Below are 20,034 nucleotides of genomic sequence, written 5' to 3'. Positions count from 1 at the left end.
GCTGAACTGTAAAGTCCGTTTGAACTGCAAGGTTGGCGGTTCAAGCTCACCAGCTGCTCCTCGATAACCCTATTCAGGGTCGCTATGGTTCGGAACCAACTCAACAGCACTTATCAACAATAACGTTTTAAAATGTCTGCCTTGAGTAGTGTGCTGCTTTAAAACTGAACTGTAGCACAGTACTGGATGACTAACTACAAGATACGCAGTTCAAACCCACCAACCGCTCCACGAGAGAAAGATAGGGTTGTCTGCGCCCACAAAGATTTACAGTCTTTGAAACCCTATGGAGCAGTTCTACGTTGCCTTCAGGGTAACTTTGGGTTGGAATCAACTCCCTGGCAGTGGTTAGGATGTGGGATCAAATTGACAATAGCAACTAGAAAGATTGTTGTTGTTAAGTGCCATTGAGTCTGTTGCAACCCATTGCCAGTGACCTTGTGTAGGATTTCCAAGGAGCAGCTGGTAAGATTGAACCACGGACCTTGCAGTTCAAACCAACTTTTCAGTCTAGTACCTGAACCCACAGTGCCACACCAGGACTCCACTGGAAAGATTAGATTAGGAAAAAGGGTGAAAATGATTGCCCAAGTCATAGAATGTAACCAATGTCACTGAAATATACATGTAGAAACTGCTGAATTGATGTATGCTTGGCTGTGCACATTCTCAACAACAACTGCCAAATAAACATCTTAAATAGGATGAAAAAGAACACTCCACCTTTCTCCAAGGTTTCATTTGATTCTATAGCCGGAAGTCCAAGGCATGACGCTTTTTCCCCTGCTGACTTCCTGGGGTGACAGCTGGGCCGTGCAGCAACCTGCGTCCCCCGTGATAACCATGCTTCCAGTCCAGGGATGACTCCACTCATGAAAAGTGGGGTGAGAATCCTGCACCCCAATGTTCACAAGAGCCAAAAGGTGGAATGTACATCATGACAAATGGATAAACAAAATGGGCTGCAGACCCACAGTGGATACTATTCAACCCTAAAGGAAAATAAAGTCCTGATTCATGTGTCCAACAGCCGCTCTTGTCACTTGCAAGATCCAAAACAGGTGTATAAGAAAGAGACTCCGCCACACCCTCAGGCTTGACTATATTCAGTGCACACAAGTTTTATTCAGCAACAATGGTAGGGATTCGTGAGAATGTGTGGTATAAACAGTGTGAAGGTCGTTTCCCGCAGGATGCTGTGATACAGTCCTCCATCCCCAATGCTTGGAGCTGGACCTTCCCCATCTCCCTTTCTGCCCCCCATATCTCCTTCCCCATATGCACTGCCTTCCCCAGACCCCAGACCAGAGGTGAGAAGAAGGGGTTGCTCCCCAGCCTTCTCTGTCCAGTCCTGCTTCATCCTTCTCAGAGCAGTTGGGCAGGAGGAGTACCATCTACCTCCAGGGACTCCGAGTCCACGCTCCAAGGCTAGCTCCTTTAGTTGCAAGGCTATTCCATCAGTTCAAGTTGAATTCATGGGTTGCGGGAGAAGGTGATATTTACATAGCACTCTGCTCTCACAAGTGACAGTCATATCTCTACCCAACCACTGGTAAGTAGGCAAGGTGCGGGGAGGGGAAACTACCTTGGAATGAAAGCACGTAGCCACAGAGACAGTGCAGGGAAAGAAGGGACCAGGCCTGGGAGCTTCTGGGGCCGAGTGGAGCAGGTCAGACTTCATTTTTGTTCCTATTCAGGGTGCTTTCCAGCAACTACTTAAGGGACACAGGGACAAATCAGGACAGTGACAAGTCAGAGATAGCTGCGTAACACATGTGCATGTATGTCTGTGTGCATGCATGCATGTGTGTGTGTGTATGATCTGTAACTATATCTCTAACAGTCTGTGACCTTCTAAACTCCTCCCAGTATCCAGCATAGGCAGTGCACCCTGGGGGAGGGAAGGGTGAATCTCAGTTGGACGGCAGATGCGCTAATCCTAGAAGAAGGGGTAAGGGGCATCTAATGTATACCTGGGAGAGAACGAGGACCATGTCAAGTATCTTGCGCTCTGCCTGAGACCTCTTCAGAGGAGGAAGGCAGGTGGTTGTGAGAGGCTTGTGGAAGCGGCTAGGTTGTACAGATGAATGGATACACAGACAGCTGGGACAAGTATCCTACACATGAAACTTTCCTGCTCACTGGTGTGCAACACCCTTCCAGAAGCTCCGAGTCAGCAGTCAACACTGAGATGGGATGGAAGGAGAGAGCTCATACTGTGTACGTTTTCACAGACTTGTAGAGGGGCGGAAGGAGTCCGTGGTTCTCGCGGACGATTTCCAGATACTCAGCTGGGGTCTCCAGCAAGAAAGGCCCACAGCACACCTGGCAGCAGCATCTTGTCCCAGAGGGTGGCTCTGGGTTCTTGTCAGACATGGGGGAAAAGTCAAAATCAGCCACCTATGGTAAACAAAACCCCATGGGTCAATCACCACCCCCACCAGGAGCCCCATCAGGTGGCCTTACGAGCTCAGCTGCCTGGGGGCTGAGGGCAAAGAAATGCCTTTGTGGCATTGCACAGAGCTTCTCTATGTCTTTGTCTTTCTGCTCCCTCTGTTTCTATCAACTTCCTGCTTCCTTAATTAATCATAGACACAACCACCAGGGAAGAGGCAAGCACAGAAGGAGGGAAGTCAGAGGGGAACAAGCCAACACAACAATTTTGCCTGATCTGTGGATACTTCTTGGACACATCTCCCCCAATCCCAGTGTCTTGCTCTGACAACAAAACTCACCTTAGTCCTCCTAGCCTACTCCCAATACCCTCTCCACAGCCCACCTTCTCACTAGTCTGGGTCCAAAGTCCAGCCTCCATCTTCCTGAGCACCCACCTCCACCATGTCCTTGTGTTGAGTGGCATTTCTCAGGGTCACATACATGATGAAGGCCAACGTCACAGTGATGAGTGTGGCACATGGGAAAGCAAAGACGGAAGGCTGGATGCCTGGGAGGACGAGAGGTCACAATGACACCCATGGCAAGGGCCACTGGTGCTGAATGCTCGTTCTCAGGAAATCAAAGCAAGAGAGAGAACTGCCAAACCCCACCAATTACTTTTTTTTTTTTAACCCCTTATAACAACAAAAGCAAAAATGGTACATACATGCATCCCAACTAATTAAAATCAAAATTTTGCAAGAGAAAAGTAAGTTAGGGTGTATATGGGTCTTCAAATATGTCCATGAATTACTTGATTCCACGTCTTCAAGAAGTGAAGCCAACTTCTCCACCCCTTGAGTGTAGGCTGCTTCTAGTGACCAGTATGTGAGAACCTCAGAGTGATGGTGCATACCTTCCAAGTCTAGACCACTGGAGGCATGACAGTTTCCTCATTATTCTCTCTTGGTTGATTTGCACCAGAGACATCATGTTGGGAGGACACTCAAGCAGCCCTGTGGTCTTTGCTTCAGCTTCCCTCCCTGTGGCATCTCTGGGATCACCCACTGACCCTGCTTTCAGAAAGCAGCATTGTGCAGTAGTAGAAAGAGCTCAGTATCTGAAGCTAGGTAGTCCTCAGTTCAAATCCTGTCCTTGATCAGGCTATCTGATGTTAATACTGACCCACACAACTGCAATAAGGACCAACAAGGGGAGGTGGGGTGTGAATGTTTCTGGAACCTGGAAGGTGATCCATAAGTGTGGGCTGTTCTCACTCTTCCCTCACCTTCCTCCTAATATGTTGTTGTTGTTGTTGTTATGTGCCATCGAGTCGGTTCCGACCCATAGCGACCCTGTATAGGGTTTCCGAGGGTGTGACACCACCATGTGCCAGGAGGACCTGTTCTCCAAGAAAACATTACCTGAACCACGAATCTTCTCTGTAGAACTTGGGGAGTTGCCGGAGGAAGCAGGGCACAAGGCCTCCAATGATCTCCACAGGTCACAGTCTGCTTTGTCCACAGGGTCAGCCAGGGCTAGAGTGAACTACATCGGACTAGGGAGACTGGACCGGACAATGACAGTGTGGTGTGGTGGGTTAATGCACCAGACTGCAAGATCAGTTTGAACCACAAGGTTGGCAGTTCAAGTTCACCAACTGCTCCTTAGAAACCCTATATAGGGTCGCTATGATTTGGAAATGACTTGATGGCACTTAACAACAACAACAACAACATAGGGCCAGCCTTTGGGCAGGGTTTGGAATGATCTGAAAGGTAGTGAGGGGAAAAACACCTATCCCAGAGAGGATCACTAAACTAAGAGTCTGAAAACTTGGATTCAGGCTCAGGGTATTCAGATTCAACAAAACTCTTCTTGTCTCTCTAGGTCTTAGTTTCCCCTTTTGTACCATGAAGGATGTGACTAGCTGGCTTGGGCATGTAAGATCACCCCTTAAGGTTCTCTGGGGATCCCAGAGTTCTCCACAGATCTGAAGGGGAGACACCTAATGCTAGAATCAGCTAACCCTGTGTCTGTAAATTAGTAGCCAAGACTGATAATGGTTTGGAGAACGAAATTCCAGGGGGGACCTGAAGGGTGCAAACAGTTAATGCACTCAACTGCCAATCCGAAACCTGGAGGCTTGAATCTGCCCAAAGGGACCTCAAAAGAAAGATCTGATAATCTACTTCTGAAAAATCAGCCACTGAAAGCCTTATGAAGCACAGTTCTACTCTGACATACATGGGGATGCGATGAATTGGATACAAGTCAACGGTAAACTGGTATTCCAAGGGAAGGTGGTTGGCAACACTTGGTATTTCCTGAGCAGCTCATACCCCCAAGAAGACTCACCACAGCATGTGAGTTGAACACTGCTACTGACCCTGTTACCCAGCCAAGAAAGTGATCAAATATCCTAACCTTGGACCTCTGCCCTCCCCTTGTTCCCACTTATGAAGGCCTTGGTGCTGAGGAGTGATTGAGGGGAGTTGGGATGATGTCTGCTGTGGGAGGCATGGTGAGATGGGGATTTGGGTTGTGGCCACAGCTCTGTGATGGAGGTGATGATGCTGGATGGTGATGGTGGAGGAAGGAGGGCTGAAAGTATAGCAGCTGACTGAGTGTCAGCATATTCATGGTGGGGACGCATGTGGTTTTGGTAATATGTGGGAGGTAGTGTTGACAGCAGTAAGGGTGGTAGCAATGAGAAAACTGAAGTTGGAGTGACACTGGGGCACTGCAGCAGTGATGGGGTTAGTACAGATGGTTGGCACTGGTAATAGGTGAGTTCGCAGCAGTGCTGATGGTGGTGGCAGTCCAGTTGGCAGTGGTTACTGACTTATCTGCTGGTTCTGCTGGCATTGTTTATGAAGGGGGGTGAGGGTAGGGTAGAACTAGCAGTAGTGACAATCAATGATGGTGTTGCCAGTGCGTGTGGTAACGGTGGTAAAATTGGATGGGGACAGCTGAGTTGGTTATTGCTGTTGTTGGTAGTGCTGATATTCATGGTGGTATGAAGCTGATGCAGTTGGTTGTTGATGAGAGTTTGGAGATGGTGGCACTGGAGTTGGTAGAATTGGTTGTTGATATTAGACTTGGTTGGTGTGGTATTCGGGTTTGTAGTTACTAATGACAGTGTGGGTTGATAGTGGTATTGGGGTTGATGGTTTACTGTGGTATTGGGGTTGGTAGAGTTGGTTGTTGATGGCAGAGTAGGCTAGTGCTGGTATTTGGGTTGATAAAGTTGGTTGGTAGTAGTGTTGGGATTGGTAGAGCTGGTTGTTGATGATGCATTTGGTTGTTGGTGGTATAGCTTTGGTATATTTGGTTGTTGTGGTATTGGGTTGGTAGAGTTGTTGATAGTAGAGTGAGTTGGTGGCAGTATTGGGGTTGATAGAATTGGTTGATAGCAGTATTGGTGGTGGTGGTGGTGGTGGTTATGTGCCGTGGAGTCGGTTCCAACTCCTAGCGACCCTGTACAGAGTTTCCAAGGCTGTAAATCTTTACAGGAGCAGAAAGCCTCATCTTCCTCCCATGGAACAGCTGGTAGTTTCGAACTGCTGGCCTTGAGGTTAGCAGCCCAATTCAAAACCACCATGCTACCAGAGCTGATAGTGGTATTGGTGTTGGTAAACTTGGTAGGTGGTGGTATTGGGATTAGTGGAGTTAGTTATTGATGGTAGAGTGGGTTAGTGGTGGCACTGGGGTTGATAGAGTTGGTTGTTGATGGCAAAGTTGGTTGATGGTGGTATTGCAGTTGGTAGACATGGCATGGTATTATTTGGTGGAGTTGATGCCAGAGTGACTTGGTAGTATTGGGGTTGATAGAACTGGTTGATAATGGTATTGGTGTTGGTAAACTTGGTAGGTGGTGGTATTGGTATTAGTGGAGTTGATTGTTGATGGTGGAGTGGGCTAGTGGTGGCATTGGGGTTGGTAGAGTTGGCTGCTGATGGCGAAGTTGGTTGTTGGGGTTGGTAGACTTGGTTGGTGTGGTATTGGTTGGTAGAGTTGTTGATGGCAGAGTGGATGAGTGGTAGTACTGGGGTTGATGGTGGTATTGGGGTTGGTAGAATTGGTTGATGGTGGTATTGGGGTTGGTGGAATTGGTTGGTGGTGGTATTGGGGTTGGTGGAATTGGTTGATGGTGGTATTGGGGTTGGTGGAATTGGTTGATAGTGGTATTGGGGTTGGTGGAATTGGTTGATGGTGGTATTGGGGTTGGTGGAATTGGCTGATGGTGGTATTGGGGTTGGTGGAATTGGTTGATAGTGGTATTGGGGTTGGTAGAATTGGTTTTTGATGGTGGAGTGAGCTGTTGGTGGCATTGAAGTCAGTAGTTTTGGTTGATGCTCTATTGGTTTGGTCGAGTAGCTGTAGACAGGAGAGTAGGTAGATGGTAGTTTTGGCAGTGGGTAGGTGGTGGTGTCGATTGTTGCTGGAATCAGTAGTTTGGGCTGTGGATGGTGCTGATGGGGTGGATGGCGGTATATTGGTGGTAGAAGCAGTTGACTGGTTTTGCTGTCTGTGTGGCACTGGAGCAGAAAGCAGGTGTCACTTACTGGAGGGCCACACCTGGACCCTGTGGTACTGATGCGTCTTGCTGATGACATTCTCGGCACGGATGCTGAAGCAATAATCCCCAGGGTTCTTGAAGGTGTGGGTCAAGTTGTGGGTTGTGCTGGCCACTGACACTGGGTGGCATTCTCCCTCCTCCAACGGGAGGCACTCAGGCTTGAGGCGCCAGCACACAGTCAGCGGGGGGCTGTAGGGAGATGGGGGCAGTTTTTCAGAAACAGCTTGGCAAGGAGCACGAGCACAGGCCAAGTCCAAGTAGGGCCAGATGGACATAAACTTCAGTCTTTTTCAGGACCCGACTGCGCTGTCTCTGTGTGGCATAGTGCTGGGGCAGGATGGCCTGTCCTATCATCAGCCCACACACTTGGAAACCCACCAGGGGACGGTGCAGGCTCAGAAGCCAATAGGAGTGTGTGGGCAAGGCTCACTGGGTGCCCACACTACACTGGGGGGGGTCACTCACCTCCCCAGGAAGTTCAAGGTAATGGTCATCTTTTGGAAGGTCTGAATTAAGGTGGGCCCCAAGACCTGGATGCCTTGAAGGGTTTCTGAAAGGCAGAGTGGAACCCATTAAACCTGGTCCTTGAAAACAGCTGTCCCAGGGCTCCGAGGTCTATGACTGTGTGACCACCACCCTATTCCCTCTCCTGTCCAGAGGGGACCTGCTAGGGAAGGTTACACGCCTGTGCAGGTCTCTTCTGGTCCTGACCTCTCTGTGCACAGGTGTCTGAGCCCGCTGGGTGAGTATGTGGAGAAGATAGCAGCAGGGCTCTGGTGAGCAGACCTAAGGACTGGATGGAGAACCCCGCCAATTCACCTGCTCTCTGCCACATGATCTGATGCCTGGGCCATGTAAGGCCAGCATTACAAACCAAGATAGCAGCTGTTGGCCCTTCAGTGGCCCCTCTCTCCAGAGTTTAAGGACCCCTCTATGCAGTAAACTGAGCCATGGGCACAGTTGTCCTGGCCTGATCAATCAGAGCATTGTCCGGAGGACGATGTGGCTAAGGGACAATGTCAGGCTATGGGACAGACACTCAGTAGCTATGTGGCCTCTCTGGAACCCTCAGTGGCCTGTTGAGTCATGGAGTTTTCAGTGGCTAGACACTTCAGAAGTAGATCACCAGGACTTTCTTCAAGGTGCCTCTGGATATACTTGAAACTCCAACTTTTTGGGTAAGCAGGTGAGCCCATTTGCACCACCTAGGGACTAGGTCCTGCTGAAAGTGGGGACAATTAGAGCGCCTGCCTCAGAGGGGTTCTGAAGCTGGAAAAGAGGACATGAGGATATGTGTGCCCAACTCGATGACCAGCTGGAAGGAGTGTCCAGGGTTCCCCACAGGGGCCAGCTCACCCACACTCTCACCCTGTAGCTTCAGCAAAGTGGAGAAGTCACCCGTCTTCTGCATGACTCCCTTCCCGGCACCTGGCTTCATCTGCTCCCACTCAGCCACCACCTTGAGCTTCACGGTGCAGGTTCCGATAATCGAGTAGTTGTAATAGACCTCAGGATCTTCAGTCACCATCTGGGTCCTATGGAAAGGACACAGGAAGATGGTAGCCATGTTTCTCTTTCTGGCCACTCAGTGCATCAGGTGACCTCCAAAACCTGGGCTGTCCACTGCTCTGCCTGTTGCAACCTCCAAGCCAGCCAGGGCTCCAGGTCAATTGGCCTGACCCTGCAGACATAGATGACGATGACGTCATAGATGACGAAAGTCAGTCAGGAGCACCAGAAAGGGCCTTGGGGCTGAGTCAGGGCAGACACACGGCTCTAACATGGACAAGCAGATCCTATTGGGCCTGCCACTGATGCTCTGCCAATGCTCACACCTACAAGTCCAGGTAGCATTGCCCCACAGGTTGCCCCTGGAAACCTTCTCAGAAGCCTGCACTGCCCATAGCGTGTCTGTATGTTACAAGTAAGGGCAAGTCACATCATCTGCCTATGATGGGCTCTGCCCCTCCAGCCAGAATCTGGCAGATGCAGAGACAATCTAGGGTGTGGCCTTTGGATGGGAATGTCTGCTTTGACTTCCTATCTAACGCTCAGCCTCACTTTCCTCATCTGTATAATGGGGAGACTCTTACCTATGCCCCAGGCACAACCCATAAAGTCATAGCATGTTCTCTTCTCTTTCAAGGGTGTGAATTTCTCCAAAAGGCACCCATGGGCTCCTCTGTGAGGTTGCAGCGGCCTTGAAGCAGGGCCGGTGCTAAACCAGAACGCTCAGCCTACAGAGCTGGTATTTGAGAAATGTTCAAATCAAGAGTAAGCAGGCCAAGTTGAAACTATAGAGTACCTGCAAAGGACAGCCCACCAGCCTGGCACCAACACATGGGGCATAAACACATGGGACCTTAAGAGACATAAAGACGTACCCATCTCCGAAGTCCCAGCTGTAGAGAAACGAGGCAGACTTGAAGAAGTCACTGGGGTCATGGAGGAGGAAGGCGACTTTAAGTGACATCTTGGTGAGGTAGGAGCTGGGCCAGGGCAAGGAACTGTTCTGGGTGATGATGAGGTCCCCCACCAGGAATTCTGGGAGAAGCCAGGGAGGGTGAGTTCACAAAAGTGAGGAGTGGAACACACACAATGGAATACTACACAATGTTGAAGAAAACGATGAATCTGCAAAACACCTTGTAACACTAACGAACTTGGAGGACACAAGGCTGAGTAAGATTAGTCCATCACAAAAGGGCAAATGTTGTAAACCACTGTTGTAAAAAGTTAAGAAAACGTTTTCTTGATAAAAGAAACATTCTAGGATGGTTACAGGGGCAGGGGTGGTGGTTATTCATGAGTCGGGCTGCTAATCTCAAGGTCAGTAGTTTGAAACTACCAGCGGTTCCACAGGAGGAAGATGAGGCTTTCTGCTCCTGTAAAGATTTACAGCCTCAGAAACCCCATACACGGTCACTATGAGCTGGAATGACTCCACAGCACATAACTACCACCACCAGAGGATAGACACATATTAACATGGGTGACAAGGAAGGTAATATACAAGAGGGACACTAACAGAGGAAAAGATGAAGGTAGCAGAAGATACAGGGAGGAAGTTGCAATCATTGTAATGAAACAAAGTGTAGAATTTGTTGAACCGTAAAACTGATAATCTGCCCTGTAAACATTCACTCAATTCACAATAAATTTTGTTGGTTTTTGTTTTTTTTTAAATGAATAAGTGGGAGGGGTGAGGAAGCCAGCAAGTGAAAGAATACTGCCAAATGGCAGGACCTCCCCGTCTCTAGCCACTGAACGTGTCTGCCACATCTCTGCTCCTAGTGCATAGATATTTACAAAGACTCACTGTGTATGTTACATGCATAACTTTGTGTGGTCCCCGGCCCCCTTCCACCCAGACCCCAAGCTTTCTCAAACAGAAGATGCCCAGGACCAGAAAAGAAACAAACAAGCATTGAAAGTCACTTTTGAGAAATGTTTCAAAACATGAGTATAAGATGAGCCCAGACAAATGAGCAGTTTTACCGCTCTCATCTTCATACACAATGAGCTGGGCTGGGCAAGAGCCCGTCCTGGATTTATTCTCAAAAACTAACGCCAAATGCTGATGTTTCCACCACCAAAGTGGGAGTAAGGTGTGCTCAACACACTTGGAAAATACCAAAGAGCAGAATAAAAAGAAATTGCCTGTGGAGGGGATTGTAATCTTCACAATGAAACGAAATACGATAGGATGAGTGCAAAACTGGTTGTTCTCCCATGTAAACTATCACTCAATTCACAATAAAGAGGTTTTTTTTAAAAAAGAAAGAAAGAAAGAAAAAAAAAAAAAAACTGCCTGTTACTTAAATAAGGAACCCTGGTGGTGGTGTGGGTTAGGGTTAGGTGTTGGGCTCTTAACTGTAAGGTTGGTAGTTCAAACCCACCAGCCGTCCCTAGGAAGACCGATGAGGCTTTCTGCTCCTGTAAAGATTTACAGTCTTGGAAACTCTATGTAGGGTCACTGTAGGTCAAACCTGACTTGATGGCAATGAATTTGCTTTGGTTTGGTTTGACATTCTGAAGTATCAGAAAATACTTGTGTGTGGTTAGTGTATTGATTTTTTTTAAAAAACCAAACCCATTAAGTAGATTCGGACTCATGGGCAACCCCATGTGTTACACAGTAGAACTGCGTTTTCTTTACAGAAACATCACCAGGCCTTTCTTTCATGGAGACACTTGGGTGTGTTCGAACTGACAACCTTCAGGTTAATAGTTGAGTGCAAACCATTATCTCCACGTGACCCTCTATGGTTTCTGAGGCTGTAAATCTTTACGGGAGCACAAAGCCTCATCTTGCTCCCTCAGAGCAGCTGGCGGGTTTGAACTGCTAACCTTGTGGTAAGCAGTCCAGTTCTTGTCCTACAGTACCACCAAGGCTCCCAATATGTAAGTATAGTACATCAAACTAGCCATTCAATATTATACTTCACTTTATTTATTTGCTTTAGTTTTATAGGCATGAGTATGTGCCTGGTGGGGCGGGTGGTGTGCCGTGGAATCAGTTCCAACACAGTGACCTTGCATATGGTTTCTGAGGCTGTAAATCTTTACGGGACTAGAAAGCCTCATCTTTCTTCTGCAGAACGGCTGGTGGTTCTGAACTGCTGACCTTGATTGAGGTTAGCAGCTTGACTTGTAAACATTATACTACCAGAGCTCCTTGAGTACATGTCTAGGGCACTACAAATTCTCTCTAAGGAGCCCTGGTAGCATAGTAGATTGTGAACTGGATTGCTAACCACAAGCTCAGCTGTACAAATGCACCAGATGCTCCAAAGGAGAAAGATGAGGTTTTCTGCTCTTGTAAAGATTTATAGCCTCAGAAATCCTATACAGGGTCTCTATGAGTTGGAACTGACTCAATGGCACATAACCACCACCACCGCATTCATAGTTGTGATAATTAAGGTTTTGTATTAACTTGACTGGCCAGGATTCTCAGTAGTTTGGAAGCTGATGTGTGGTTATCCTCATAATGAAATCTAATGTAACTTAATTCAATCTATGATGAGGTCTGCTATGAGCAGCCAATCAACTGAAAAGATGTTTTCTCATGGGTGTAGCCTATTTCCAATATATTAGACACTTAGACAAGGCTTGCTTGCTCTCTGCTGATTCAGTCCTTTGAGTCAGTGACCTGCCTGCCATCTGACCTGCCGATGATCTCGGCTCATCTGACGTGGACTTGGGACTCTCCCACTTCTACAACTGTGGGAGCCATTTCCTTGATATATACATTTGTAAGTCTCACTGGTTTTGCTTCTCTAGAGAACTCAGCCTAAGACAATAGTTATACTTAACAAATTCCCTTACAGTTGGATAATGAAATGATTTATATTTTCTTTTGCTATTATGAACACCACTACAATGAGCATGTTGGTGCGTAACGCATTACCCAATTGGGCTTTATTCCCTGGAGAGACATTCTTTTATTAGACTATAATCTCTAAGAGGGCAGGAATCTCTTGGAATGAGAATGAATGAATGATTAGACCAAGACTCAGAAAATACGTATAACCACTGACTTATAGTGACCAACAGTTCTCCAAAGGGCTGTGTTCATTATAACCTCAGAAGTGGTCATTATAAGCCTTAAGTGCTTAACTAGTTTGTTTCAGGACAACTCTGCCAACGCCGTGTATTACCATTTTCCGATCCTTTGTGAACTCAACTGACAACAGAGAAGGCGTTCCCGGGTCTGCTGTGCACTTTTGTGATGAAAGTTTTCCTGTGCACTGGGAGAGGGAAGGGAAACGTGCACACAAGAAGGGTCCTCACCTGTGATAGGGAGGACAGTGAAGCCCCTTGCTACAGGATGGCACATCCAGCAATTAGCTGAAGTTACCCAGACAGAAACCGGCAAGTCACCGGGCATGTTGCCAACCACACGGATGGTGGAGCTGAGAGCCTTTTCCGTCTTGCCCGTGAGCACCAGCGGAGCGTGGATCCAGTGAAAGCGGTAGAGGTGGGCATCAGCAGGCAGGGCCAGGCTACCATTGTCCCTGGCCACGAAGCTGGCCGAGATGGTCACCTCTGCCCCCGTGGTAGCAGGGCCATCGGTGGTGAGACGGAGTTCATACAGGCCTAGGAGGTCAGAAACAGAGGCTGAGTTTCAGGGCAGAGAGTGGCAAGGAATCCCCTGCCATCCTCTGGGCTCACTTCCAGGATTCCGTTTTATGGGAGGAAAAACTGAGGTCCCTTCAGTGACTTGCTTGGGGTCCCATATGGTGGAGCCAGGATTCAAATCTGGGCCCAACTGACTCCACAACACAAGCTCTTTACCAGAAAAAACAGATGATGTCAAGATAACCCAGGTCCAGGGTGACCTATGTGTGTCAGAGTATAACTTTGCTCCATTGGATTTTCAATGACTGATGTTTTGGAATTAGATTGCCAGACCTTACTTCCAAGGTACCTCTGGATGGACTCCATCTTTTCAGTTAGTAACTGAGCGCATTAACTGTATGCACCCTGTTGTTGTTGTTGTTGTTAAGTGCCTTCGAGTCGGTTCTGACCCATAGCGACCCTGTACAGGGTTTCTGAGACTGTAAATCTTTACAGGAGCAGAATGCCTCATCTTTCTCCCACAGAGCGGCTGGTAGTTTCAAACTGCTGGCCTTAAGGTTCACAGCCCAATTCGTAACCACTATGCTACCAGCATCCTGTAGGGGCTCCTATATTGAGACTCAGTTTCCTACATGCTGCTGGTGCCCAGGAACACAGACCTACTCCCTGGGTTCAAGCCCCACAGTAGCTACTTACCACGTGTCATTAAATTTAAGTTAGTAATTTTACTTCATTACTTTTAACTGAAAGGTAAAACTTCTGCTTCTGAATTGCACTGGCCACATTATCAGTGGCTAATAGTCACTCTGGTAGCGTAGTGGTTACGAATCGGGCTGTGAACCTTAAGGTCAGCGGTTCGAAACTACCAGCCGCTCCGCGGGAGAAAGATGAGGCTTTCTACTCCCGTAAAGATTTACACCCTCGGAAACCCTGTACAGGGTCGCTATGGGTCGGACCCGACTCGATGGCACTTAACAACAACAAACAACAACAATAGTCACTGGTTCAAACCCACCCAGAGGCACCGTGGAGACAGGGCTGGTGATCTGCTTCCTAAAGATCACAGTTTTGAAAACTGGAGCCCAGTTCTTCTCCGACACACATGGGGGTCACTGGAAATCAGAATCTACTTGACAGCAATTAACAACAGTCATATGTGGTTAGTGGCTACTCTAGAGGCACTCTGGTGGACCAGTGGTTAAAGCACTCAGCTACAAACCAAAAGGTTTGCAGTTCAAACCCACCATAGAAGAAAGATGTGGCAGTCTGCTTCCCTAAAGATTAACCAATCCGTGGATGTTTTGTAGCAAAAGGAAGGGAGTGACTGACTTTGCAGTCCAGGAGTGGAGGTCCCTGGAACCATCAAGGGGGAAGAGCAAAGAGCGGGACCCTACCCAGAGAAACAGTGACGCCAGAGATGGAGGCAGAGATGATGACGTGGAGAGATGCAATGACTGGGGACTCTAGACCCAGAGAGGGAGAAGGGCTGTGTGCTGAAGACTGGGGGGTTGATGATGCATGGAGGGGACTGTAACCATGGCAATGTTATAATATACAACAGGATGAATGTAAAGCTAATGTTCTCCCATGTAAACTATCACATAATTCACAATAAACATTTTTTTAAATAAATAACCCATCGGCTCACTGTTATTAAGTCAATTCCAAGACATAGCTTTAGGACAGAGTACACCTGTCCAACAGGTTTTCCAAGGCTGTAACCTTTACGGAAGTAGCCTGCTACAACTTTCTCCCACAGACCGGCTGGTGGGTTCAAATCATGACTTTTCAGTTAGCAGCCACCAATGCTCCTCTTCTTGGAAATCTGTGGTCTAGACCCACTGGATTTCTCTTCTCCCCCCAACCCACCATTCTCACCCTTCACAACATCAGGGTACAGGCTCCAGCTCCCCAGAAATCTACCCCCAGACCTTGTCCCTCCAACTCCTTCCATCTGGGGACAGCCCTGTCCTGTCCATCGCCACTTCCATTGCTGATGGCCACATCCATGCCTGTCGGGTTACTGCAACAGCCTTACCCTTGGCCCCCAGGTCCCACTTTCAGCTGCCTATTAAAGAGCTTCCTGCTCAGGAAGTATGATCCTGGACCACCAAGTCGAGTCCACACACTCACCTCTTAGCCCATATACTTCTACTCTCGAGGTTCCCCACACCCTGTCCCTCACTGTCCCTGGGCCTTTGCACATGTTGTTCCAACTGCTGGAAGGCCTTAGCTCCTTCACCACCAATTTGTCTATGGATATAGCCTCTGTCCCTTCCCTCACCTCTGGACTCTTCCAACGTAACTACAGGTAGGAATGACAGTTCTCTGTCTCCCCGAGCCCCTGTACTGCATGCTCTTGAAGGGCAGAGGTCAGCTCCATTCCTCCAGTTCATAGGTCAGTTGGTATTTAATACTGCTGTTGAAGATCCCCTGGAGAGATGGCAGAGGGGCCGGCATACCTGGGGACTGACCCTGGACTATTCACTGGGCTGATACTACCTGAGTTCGTTCCATGAGCCCCACCCTACAAATGCTGGGACCCAGAGGGCAGGGCATGCTTCCTGCCTCTGGGAGAGCCCTGTTGCTCAGCAAAACTGGGAGGGGAGTAAGTTTGTCCTCAACTGCACCCCATTTGCCTTGCAGCAGTACTGCCTGCCTCCACTGAGACTTATCTGTCCTCTGGCCACCCTCACATAGTCCCTGTTCTGAGTCCCTTGTCTTTACAGCTATGGCTTTCTTTCTTCCTTTCAAACAAGCTCGGCATTTGAACCACTGTTAAGGATACAGTTCAGTACGTTGATGACATCCACCACGTGGTACAACCTTCCCAAATCCACTGCCACCAAGTTGACTTCAACTCAAAGCACCCCTGTGGAGTAGCGTTTCCAAGGGTGAACTCTTCATGGAAGCAGACCACCACATCTGTTTCCCACGGAGCAGCTGGTGGGTTCAAACCGTCAACCGTCTGGTTAGCAGCCAAGTGCTTAATCACTGCATCACCAGAGCTTCTTATTAAACCAATAAATAAATAAGCCCACTGCCATGTAGTTGACTCCGACTCACAGTGACCCTGTAGGACAGAGTGAGATGGTGCTGGTGGTTGTGTGCCGTGGAGTCGGTTCCAACTCATAGCGACCCTGTATAGAGTTTCGGAGGTTGTCAATTTTTACAGGAGCAGAAAGCCTCATCTTTCTTCCCTGGAACATTTCAAACTACTGACCTTGAGGTTAGCAGCCCGATTCGTAACCACTACGCTACCAGAGCCCCTTAGTAAGACAGAGTAGAACTGTCGAATAAGGTTTCCAAGGCTGTATATCTTTAATAGAAGCTGTCTGCCACAACTTTCTCTTTCAGTGCGGCTGGTGGGCTTGAACCACTGACCTTTTGGTGTGCAATTGAGTGCTTAACCTTTGTGTAATTATCTAAATTAATCTCACTGCCATCTAGTTGATTCAGACTCATGTTGTTGTTAGGAGCTGTCGAATGAGTTCTGACTCATTGTTCTTAAGTGCTGTTGAGTCAGTTCCAACATATAGTGACCCTATATAGGGTTTCTAAGGAGCAGCTGGTAAGCTTGAACCGCCAACCTTGCAGTTCAAACGTCTTTGCAGTCTGTTGCATTAGCCCCACAGTGCCATACCAGGACTGTTAGTGACCCTGTATATGGGGGTTTGCATATGGTTTGAACTGTCAACCTGTGGTTAGCAGTCCAGTTTTTATCCCACAGCGCCACACCAGCACTACCTGTTTCTAAAACATTGTCATCTCCCCAAACAAACTCAGTCACCTTTCAGTAAAGACTCCCCATTGCTGCTCGCTTCTAAAGCTTCATGTCACTGCTAACCTCCTTTGGTCTCCAAGCTGTTTCTGAAATTAGAAAACTACTGCGTAAGACAAGATACTGAGGGCTGGCTACTTCCGAGGAAATGCTTGTGTTAAAAAGAGGGAACTGCAGGGTCTTAACCCCAAATAGATACTAATGGATACTAGATGCTGTTGCCAAAGCTTCTCTAAGCAAGTGCAGTGTGTATTTAACATGGGAGAGGTCCTGGGTTGTACAGTTAGCATGCTTGGCTGTTAACAGAAAGGTTGGAGGCTTGAGTCTATCCAAAGGCAAGACTCAGAAAGAAGACTTGCCAATCTATTGCTGAAAACTCAGCTATTGAAAACACTATGGGGCATGTTCTATTCTGTGGAAAGATGAATGGGGTTGTACTATCATAAGTTGAAATCGACTCTATGGCAACTGGTTTATTTAATCTTGAGGGACCTGAGGGCCCCAGGGGCTTAGTCTGAAGTTGCATGGCAAGTCTGCAGCACCTAACTGGTGCTCAGCTTCACTCTGCTTCTTTTGGCTGGAGGCAGCAGTGGGTCAGGCTGAGCAGAGATGTTGGACTAGTTGGTCTGCTAGTTGGGGAAGCATGCTCCCTCCTACTGCACAAAGTGTGGGCCAGAAAGAGACTGACAGGTGGCAGGGACATTCAGCTGCATCCTAGTGGCCATCCAGCCTCTGCAGTGAGAGATGGGTACATGTCAGCATCGCGCATGCCCATTGCCAGGGGGATGGTATCAGACCGCAACAAGCCAAGGCTGGGAGGCTGGAAGACTGGGATGAGGTGGGGAGAGTTTGGGAAAGGTTGATCATGGGCCCCTCCCTCAGCTCCCCACATCATAAGAAGGCCCCAAGGTTACATGCAGGTGCTCAGACAACCCCTAGAGATGCTGCCACTTTTTGGGGTTCTTAGACTGGTCCAGGGCATCCCAATGTAGAAGAAGTAGACAAGCTCAGGTCCCACTGCCCTACCGGTCCACATACATCTTTCCAGATCTGAAAGCCAGGCCCAGGCCCAGGTGGCATGATGGCCTAGAAGAACCTTGGCAGAGATCAGAGGCTACACCCACAGCCCAGTCTTCACAGGAGCCCCAAATGACCTTGAGCTGAAGGGCTTGAGCCAAAATCCCAAGGGGCAACAGTCTACCTGGCTTGAGCCATGGGAGTCCCATGGTTTCTGCTTGGACCATTTTCTATGCCACGACAGCATGTGGGGCCTAGAACATTCTGGAAAATGACTTCACCAGCCCTTTCACATGAAGCTTCCCTAAACACTTCCCAAAGCTACCTCTGAAGTCTTGTTTACACAATGTGGAATCCACCATCTAGTATGTGGACTTAAGATGCATAAACCCCTAGAGTGCAAAGCAGGCAAGTGATCCAAACCTCTGTTTTCTCCTGTGAGTGAGGGCGGTAGGTTCTCCAAGCCTGTTCCCAGCTCCTAGAATTCTGACTATGGGTGTCACAGCCTCATGGCTCAGACTGGGAACTACATATGAGTTCCAAAATTTGCATATATATATATATATATATATATATATATATATATATATATATATATATATATATATATAGTCAGTTAAGACATATTAATAATTTCTGTGAACATGTACCTAATAGATGGGGCCCTCGTGGCACAGTAGATTCAGCATTGGGCTGCTAACAACAAGGTTGGCAATTCGAGCCCACCAGCTACTTCTTGGGAGAAAGATGAAGCTGTCTGCTACCCCAAAATTTATAGCCTTGGAAACCCTGGGGAGCAGTTCTATTCTGTCTAAAAGGATTTCTATGAATTGGAATTGATTCCACTTGGCCGTGGGTTGTGGGTGCCATCCAGAGACCCAATTTCCATTGTGAAGTTTCAAAGTAAAGGAGGTGTTTCTGACCTAGCACAATTACTATCATGTTCTCTTCTGTAGATGCAGATTTTGCATTTTGCCTTTGGTTTTTCTTTTTGCAAATCTGCATTCGCTTTCTTCATTCCACTGCTAGTCTTTTATTGAAGGACCAGGGGGCATGGCAAATGCTTGTTAATACTCATGTCACCGATCCCTCCCCTCACCTGTCCTTCCTCCCACATCTTGACAACTCTTCACTCTGGGTCCTTCTACAGCTCCCAGAGTGTGTTGGAAAGGGAGGTCGGTTGTGGGGGTGCTGGAAACCACCTGAGAGGATGAGGCAGACCAGTCCCTGGGTTCGAAACTCTCATCCTCCCCAAAGCCAACAGATACAGGAAGGAAAATCTCTCCAGAATAATGAGACATGTCATGGTAAAACGCAGCTTCTTTTGGCAACCTGTCCGAGCCCCGGATGGTGTGGCGTAATTCCTGGATACCAGGGCATCCGCCTTCCCATCTCCAGGGCTGAACTGTTCCCAGGGCCTGGAGGATCCCTCTGGTTTCATCGCGCCGCTCCCTGCGCAAGGCCGACCTGGGGTGTTAGCAGGAACCGAGGGGAGCCTCTCAGACGTCAGGGTGACTTCAGGGGAGAGGGATATGGAAAAGAGGAGACGGGAGAGGGCCTCGCTGGCCCCAGAGCGCCCCTCCACCGCACGCCGCAGTGGCCACCCGGGGTGCAAATGGAGCGTTTGACGCCCGCACTACCCCTCCTCGCCCACACAGCTCACTCCTTGCTCTGGAAACGGCCTTGGAGCAAGCCGGGGCTGAGGGCCGGTGCCTTACCTGCGGCCACCGGGTCGGAGGCGAGAGGCAAGAAGCAGGAGAGCCACAGGAGGCGGCGGAGGCGCGGCACGGCGTCCGGGGCCATGGTGTCAAGCGCCGGTGGCGCGGGCTGTGCACCGAGGTGCGGCCACCGTGGCTAGCTCCCCTTTGCCTAGGGACGCGATGTCGCTGCGCGCCGTCTCCGCTGCCCGACCCCCGGCCCACCTCCCCCCCCCCCCCCCCCTCCCCGCGCCGCCGCCGCCGCGCCCCTCCCTTTTTCTGCGCCCCCCCTCCCTCCTCAAGCTCAGGTCCCCATTTCCTCCCATCCCTCCCATCTTGAAGTCTGTGACTCCCTCCTCCCCTCCCCTCATCTGCGCACACTTTCTCTACCCCTTCCCCCCTTTCTCTTCCCCTCCAGCAGTCTGCTCCCCGTCTCTTCCCGAGTCCACGACCCCGTCTTCCCCTCTCTGCGTCTGCACACCGTCACCTTCCCGGTT

The 20,034-nt window shown here is 48.9% G+C and overlaps 1 protein-coding gene across 1 annotated transcript; it reads right to left on the bottom strand.

Annotated features, from left to right (window-relative positions):
- Nucleotides 1–2,211: 2,211 nt before the first annotated feature.
- On the bottom strand, nucleotides 2,212–19,643 carry TMEM130 (transmembrane protein 130). The gene is made up of 8 exons (XM_006859749.1): nucleotides 19,559–19,643; nucleotides 12,755–13,060; nucleotides 9,343–9,502; nucleotides 8,327–8,493; nucleotides 7,424–7,508; nucleotides 6,945–7,147; nucleotides 2,832–2,944; nucleotides 2,212–2,364 (listed from the first exon to the last, which is right to left on the bottom strand). Exons 1-8 carry the CDS (start codon nucleotides 19,641–19,643, stop codon nucleotides 2,212–2,214), a joined length of 1,272 nt encoding a protein of 423 aa, XP_006859811.1.
- Nucleotides 19,644–20,034: the final 391 nt, after the last annotated feature.

This window comes from Chrysochloris asiatica, unplaced genomic scaffold, assembly GCF_000296735.1.
Source record: "Chrysochloris asiatica unplaced genomic scaffold, ChrAsi1.0 scaffold00034, whole genome shotgun sequence".
NCBI classification, from domain to species: domain Eukaryota; kingdom Metazoa; phylum Chordata; class Mammalia; order Afrosoricida; family Chrysochloridae; genus Chrysochloris; species Chrysochloris asiatica.
The sequence above is the reverse complement of the archived record's forward strand: the minus strand, read 5'-3'. Positions and strand labels throughout refer to the sequence as shown.